Genomic DNA, 6,841 nt, shown 5'->3' with positions numbered 1-6,841 from the left:
CCTAGGATTTCAGCCCACCCCGAGCACTTGCTTCTTCCCAGGGCCCCCTCCCCTCTCTCCTGGGCTGTGGGGGGAGCAATGAAGGCAGGGACAGCGGCTCCTGGCCTGCTCGGTCCGCAGAGCCGAACCGTTCAGATGTCCTGCCTCCCAGGAACCGAATGAGGGACATCCAAGCGGGGGCTGCGGGGTCTACCGTGGGCCAGGATTCGGGGCGTGCTGTGTACCTCCTGGCTTTGGAGCAGGGCAGATACTCCTGAGTCAGGGAAATCCACTACGCGGTCGGTGCTGGGAACCCCTGTCCCAGGCCCTTCAGGCCTCCTTGCTGCGGTGAGGGCACTGGGACGCTTGGCCTTGCGGCCCCTTCGAGACCCCCGACCTCGGTCAGGCACCAGCGGTAGCTGAGCGCTTGATCTCAGGCTCCTGACCGTGCTCCCAGGGGCCCGCCAGAGCACCAGCTGCTCATCTTTGGAAGTAGAGCACAGGCGGCGTTTTTCTGACGCCATCTTGATGCTTCAACCTTCTAGCCCCTCCTTTAGCCTCTCCATGAAGGGCAGGCGACGTCCAGCACAGTGCGGGTTACGGGGTGTGGGTAGTGGGCCGTCCAGGCCTGTGCAGGCGCTGGTGTGGCTGTGTGCTCTGTGTGGGTCTCCCCTGGGGCCCCGTGTGGAGTGTCCTCTCTTCTCGGCGCGGCGGGAGACCTGTCAGAGACCAGGGACCCAGGGGAAGACGGACAACCTCCCCGGCGCCATTCTCCTTAAACTGTGGTTCCACCAGCGACCATTAGGGGCCACTGTTGCTTCAGCCCCCGCTGACAGGCACAGGTCAGGACACAGGGGTCCCGAGGGATAGGTGGTCCTTGCCTCCAGGCTAGTGTAAATGAGTCGTAATTGCTGTCACCGGGCTGGTCTCCCACAGGCTGGCGGCCACTCCGCTCAGGCCCTGCCTTAAGGAGCTGTGGGTTTGCAGGGCACGAGTGAGCGAAGCCAGCTCAGAAGTGCAAACGTCCCCGGACTCCAGGCCCGTGGCAGCGTGTGGCAGCGTGGGAGCCATGGCCCTGAGGCCTGGAGGCAGGAGACGCTGGGACAGAATGCTAAAAAGCCCTGAGCCCTGCCAGCCCCTTCCGCCTCCACGGTCTTCACCAAGGTTTTAAGTCCTTTATCTACAGCTCTTCCTGGCATAAGAGCCTGGAAATGGACGCCGCCCCTGTGCTCCTTCAACACGCCTCCGGGGCATCTCTGCTGCGGGTGACCTAAGGGAGCCAGACGCCCAGACTCTGCTCCTTGTCCCTGCCCTGGCTGGGGGGGCGTCCTGCGCGGACTGGTCATCAGGGCCCCTCCCCCACCGCTCTGCCCCCTGCGTCTGTCCTCCGATGCCCGGGAGACGTAGCAAGGGACCAGCTAACCCTGAGGTGTGGGGACGGGCGGGCGAGGCTGGGAGCCCAGAGACGAAGCTTCCCTGCCAGACGCAGCCACCTCTGGCGGCCTGAGCGGCGGACACCGCCGTGGCAACCGGGCTGGCAGGGCCTCACGGAGGTGATGTTTGACAGCTGAGTATTTATCCTGTACCCCAGCCTCAGGGTCACCGCGGCACGTCCCCAAGGAGGGAGGGAGGACGCTCAGCCCGTGTTAGCACCACGTAGATGGAGAGATAATGGGCTGCCCGGGACCAGGGCACAGACAGACTTCAGCATTTATTGTACCTTCTCCCGTCTTCCCGTGAGAGGCAGGGGTGGGGGCAGGAGTGAAGACGGGGAGGAAGCAGGGTTCTCAAAGCCTTAATCACCCTGGGGCACGAGGGAGGTTGGGGGGAAGGGGCTGCGAGAAGGGGTTGCCCCTGCGGAGGAGGGCGGAGGAGCACCAAACTTGGGGGGTCCTGGGCGTGGCAAGGAGAGGAGGAGGTGAGGGCAGGCTACATGGCCAGGCTAGGAACCTGCTCACCCAGGTCCCTGGGCTCTCCCCGCACCCCCTGGTGCATGGGGCAGAGGGAGGGAGGTGAAACGCGGAGCTGAGAAGAGCAGTCGTGTGGACACCCCGTCCCCGGCCTCCCACACATGGACAGAGAAGGTTCCAGGCCTTATGCCTGGCTGGGGGGTCGTCCTGCATCAGGGCCCCTCGGCCTTATGCGGTTGCTCGTCTGGATTTAAGTGGGTTGGTGGCCCTAGAGGTCCCCAGGACGCCCAAAGCTGAGGCCAGGGGGTCTCTGGACCCCGCCTTCCGAGGGGTGGGCCCCTCTCCCCCTCTGGACTTCACATCCACTCCTCCATGTGGTCTTCCTCACCTCGTGGAGAGCTCAGCCTCCTCCTGCAGTGAGTCCACCTGGCCCCTCCGCCCCCACCCAGCCCTTCCTCTCCTGCTCCCTGGCCCAGCCTGGGCCACCCCCTGGCCTTTCTGAGCATGGGGTGGGGTGTGAATGTCTGCAGGCCTCAGGGCCTCAAAGGTCAGGGGCCTTCTTCTCTGCCCGTGGGAGGCCAGTCACCCAGGGAGTAGGGTGCCCTCAGTGTCCTGGGCCCCCATTTTGGGAGCTGCAGTCTGAGGAAGCTCCTTCTGGGGCTGGGAAGGAGCTGGGCTGGGCCTCAGGCAGCGGGGCCCCCCGGGCCCCCCGGCACTCTGGGCTGTAGTAGAAGGAAAAGAGGCGGAATGAGGGCCGCAGCTCCCCGCGAATGCTGTCCAGGATGTGGGTGAATGTGGGCCGCAGGCGCGGGCTCTGTTGCCAGCAGCGGCTCATCAGCTCCTGCCTGGGGAGGGGGCGGGGGGTGCAGCATGAGCGCCGGCTGGTGCGAGGCGGGGTGTGGGGGAGGAAGTGGGGTTGTAGTGGGGATTTGGAATGGAAAGGCTCAGAGCTGGGCGCCACGGATATAAAAGGATCAGAGGAGGCCGGGCCAGAATCCTGGGGGCGGGGAGGCGGGGTAGATGGGGACTCACAGCTGAAGGGGACAGCTCTCCAGCTCCTCCAGCACCCCACCATCCATGACAAACTTGAGCACCTGCTCGTTGGACAGGCCCTGGTAGGGTTGTTCAGCCAGAGTCGCGATCTCCCAGAGGACCACACCGAAGGACCTGGAGGCCATGCAGGAGGGTCTGAGCCCCACACCTTGCACCCAGGCCCTCCCCAGCCCCGCCCGCACCACCCTTGGGTCCTCTGCTCCAGCCAGGCCCCACCAGACGTCTGAGTGGGTGGTGAAGATTCCGTCTTTGAGGGACTCGGGGGCCATCCAGCGCACAGGCAGCAGCCCTTTGCCGCCCTTGCGGTAATAGTCTGTCTCATACACGTCTCGGGTCATTCCGAAGTCTGCGAAGTGAGTGTGGACAGGTGTGGGGCCGCAGAATCTCACACCAGCCCCTGCCCCGGCCCTCTCCCCCTCCACAGCCTCCAAGAATCCTGGAACGCAGGGACTCGAAGAACCTCAGAGATCATCCCTTCCCATCCCCTCTGGCCTTGGCCGAGAAGCCTGGGATCCAGGGGTGGGGGGTGGGGGTGGCTGTTAGGGGCAGAGCTGTGGGCCAGGCCTGGATCTTCTAGTCTAGCTTAGGGAGAGTCACTCTATTCCCCAGGCTGCCCCTACCCGCCTGCACCCTTTTACCCCCGATCTTGACAGTAAAGTCCTGGGACACCATGCAGTTCCGGGCCGCCAGGTCTCTGTGCACGAACTTGTTGGCGGCAAGGTAGGCCATGCCGTCCGCAATCTCGCCAGCCATCTGGATCATGTCTCCCAGGGCTGGGCGTGGGAGCCCAGGGTTGTTCTAGAGCCGAGAGAGGGGGCAGGTGAAGAAGGAACCCGGAGGTTGGACTCCTGCCCAAGGATTCCCCCACAGCTGTGCCCAGGTCAACCCTAACTCCCCAGCCCCTTGGCCCAGGGTCTTTCTGGTCCCCACCTCTGCCTCGGGCCGCAAAGATCGAAGATGGCTCTTGAGGTCCCCACGGGTCATTAACTCCATGATGACCAGCGTTGGCTGGCCCTGTGACACCACACCCAGGAGTCGCACCTGGGATGGACAAGGAACCTGGTTGCAGGTCCACCCAGGCTCCCCTTGACCCACATGGCCAAAGCACTGACCTGTTGTGACCACAGCCCGACCCTGACACCACTCCTGATCCTAAACCCAACCATGACCATAGCCCTAATCCTGATCTAACAATGACCCTGACCCTAACCCATGACCTCGATCATAATTATCCTTCCAATCTTCATGATTCACCCAACTCTGACCTTGGTCTCAATAATGATCCTAATAATGACACTCAGTATTGCCCCCCAACCATGACTGATCCCAGCCCCGGCCATGATTTTACCATGGCCCCACCATGACCTGGTTTTGAGTCCAACCCTGACCATGCATGACCTTGACCTCAGTTAGAATCTTAACCCTGACCTTGATGGTGCCCTGACCTCATCCTTGACCATGCCTATCCTTCTTACCATGTGACTTTCAGCCTAATTATGACCCTGCCCTGGCACTGTCCCTGATCCTCCCTTACCACATGGTGACACTTGAATGCCTTCATGACAGAGGCCTCCTTGAGGAACTCAACGCGTTCGCGTGGGCTGGCCAGCTCGTTCACCGTCTTCAGGGCCACGGGTGTGGACGCCTCTCCGGCCTCAAGTCCTTGTGCCAGCCCCTCGTATACCATCCCGAAGGAGCCCTGGCCCAGTTCCCGGATTACGGAGATCTGCTCCCGAGGCACCTCCCACTCATCAGCGATGTACACTGAGGGGAGGTGGGGGTCACCAGGCAAGAACACTGCTGTCTGCACCCCCCCCCCCAACTTCTCTCCTTTTCAGAAGGGCTCGGGTCCCGGGGCTGCCTTCTCTAAGAAGGTGTCCCGGAAGCGTGGCTGTCCTCCCCTCCCGTCTCCTTTCCCACACATCTGTCGCCCACTCCCAGACCTACTCTCAGAGGCGCTGAAGTACTCCGGATTCACGGAGGCATACAGGGTGCTGTTTCTGCAAAGGGAGGTGAGGGGGTCAGGCTAGCAGTGTCCCCGGGAAGGAAGGAGCAATGTCAGAGGACAAAGAGGAGGGAGGTTACTGACCACACTCCCATCCCAGATCAGGGGGGATCCTGGGGATCCCTACGCACATTCCAAGTCCTGGGATCTGGGCTCTGGCGGCTGGGAATAGGGAAGACGGGGTAAAGCAGCTCCTGCCTGCTCAGGTGGTCCTAGAATCCGGCTAAACAAAATCCTGCCTCCATTGCCCTCTTATGTTCTGTCCCAGGGGCATCTGGCGCCAACCGGTCCAGGGCACATGGTGACACCTCCTACTGTCTCTTCCCCTGCAGGCTGAGAATGTGGTGACTAACAGACCAGGGAGTCCCAGGAGGCGGGACTTTCACTGGTAAGGTCGGGAAAGTCACAGTTAAACTGGGGTGAGCGGTCACCCCACTGAAAGGCGTGTCTCCTCCATGCTGCCCTCAGGGGATGAATTAAGGCTCTAGGGAGTGCTCTGGGCTGTCTCATCTACCATCCTCTGACTGCACACTGACCTTGGGACGAGGGCTCAGCGAGAGAAGGGGGAGGGGACCCGGTAGGACTGGTCATCATCACCTCTTCCTGCCGTAGAAGAATCCGAGGGCAGCAAGAATGACGAGAAGCATGAGTCCCACGGGGGTGACGGTGAGAAGGACGCGCAGCCCCCCAGAGTCTTCCTCCTCTGGTGGTCAGAGGGCAGCAGGTGGTAGAGTCAGAGATGGAGAGGTCAGAGGGCAGGGGACACTTTTCCATGTTGCGAAACGAGAGCAGGGGGAGGAACGCAGGCGTGGCGGAGAGGGGGCCTGGGAACGGGGGGGGCTGCTGGGAGAACAGGTCTGGGGCAGAGGCCGCGCACACCTGAGCCAGGGATGTAGAAAGCGATACTGTCTGTCCAGGATCCGTTGCCAGCCAGCGAGGTTGCCCGGACTCTGGCTGAGTAGTTTCCAGGGGGCAGAAGGGCCAGGTGGACCCCCCCAACCTTGGCATATCGCAGGCGGGACACGCACAGCACTGTGGCCTCCTGAGGACGACACAGAACGGCTGGCTGCGAAGAAGAGGGAGGCAGAGACTGGGGCTGGGTTAGGGGGGCCCCTGGGGTACCTACCTCTCCCAAGCGCCGGTACTTGATTTCGTACTTGAGGATGAGTCCGTTCGGGTCCGGGGGTTCAAGCCAGCGCAGGAGGACGCTGCTCTTGCTGGCTGCCTCCCAGGCCACCTTCCCTGGGATACCATCGGCTTCTCCTGTTGGACAGGGCAGCAGGCGGTCCAGTCCCAAGGATTTCCTTTCACCTTCGTGTTCAAACCCAAGGGGGCCACCCTGGGAGGGCCCAGGAAGCTCTAGGATTATGAGGACTTGGGGACCGGGAAGGGTGAGCAGAGAGAGGCCCTAGTTGTCGGGAGGTCGAGCTCCCTAGTCGGAGCACTAACTGGATAGAGTCCTTGGGGTCGGTCGGGGGGCACCTACTGTGGGGCATGGTGCGCGCAAAGACGAAGGTGGCCGCGCTGCAGCCCACGGTGTGCGCCGCGTGGTTGCAGGCGTGGATATCGATCCGATATTCCGTGAAGTGGCGAAGGCCACTCAGCACTGCTCGCTCCCGGGGCACTTTGTCCTCCTGGATCTCGAAGTCCGAGCTGTTCCCTCCAAGTCGGAGGGCCCCGGCTGCCCGGCGGTGCCTCCCTGAGTCTCTGGGGAGTGCGCGAGTCAGAGCCACGGCGGCGGCCCGGGACCCTCCGCCCCCACCTCAGTGCCTCCCCGCTCACCTGTGAGGACTCTTATTGATGGACGTCACCTTCCAAGGGGATCTGGGGAGACCAGGGAGGGCGGGGCTGACACAGCGAGTCCCCATCCAGGCCCCGCCCCAACCCCTCCAGT

The 6,841-nt window shown here is 62.8% G+C and overlaps 1 protein-coding gene across 1 annotated transcript in view; it reads right to left on the bottom strand.

Moving 5' to 3' along the window:
- Window positions 1-1,664: 1,664 nt before the first annotated feature.
- The window catches only part of INSRR (insulin receptor related receptor), an 11,714-nt gene continuing 6,537 nt past the window's right edge, over window positions 1,665-6,841 (bottom strand). The window contains 12 exon segments of the mRNA XM_029935944.1: window positions 1,665-2,734; window positions 2,922-3,056; window positions 3,159-3,288; window positions 3,581-3,740; window positions 3,873-3,983; window positions 4,477-4,706; window positions 4,890-4,942; window positions 5,545-5,650; window positions 5,827-5,989; window positions 6,074-6,210; window positions 6,434-6,654; window positions 6,730-6,771. Of these exon segments, the coding sequence (XP_029791804.1) occupies window positions 2,494-2,734; window positions 2,922-3,056; window positions 3,159-3,288; window positions 3,581-3,740; window positions 3,873-3,983; window positions 4,477-4,706; window positions 4,890-4,942; window positions 5,545-5,650; window positions 5,827-5,989; window positions 6,074-6,210; window positions 6,434-6,654; window positions 6,730-6,771 (1,729 nt within the window). The 3' untranslated portion in view covers window positions 1,665-2,493.

Source organism: Suricata suricatta, chromosome 3, assembly GCF_006229205.1.
Source record: "Suricata suricatta isolate VVHF042 chromosome 3, meerkat_22Aug2017_6uvM2_HiC, whole genome shotgun sequence".
Classification (NCBI taxonomy): domain Eukaryota; kingdom Metazoa; phylum Chordata; class Mammalia; order Carnivora; family Herpestidae; genus Suricata; species Suricata suricatta.
This window is presented reverse-complemented; position numbering and strand designations above follow the sequence as displayed.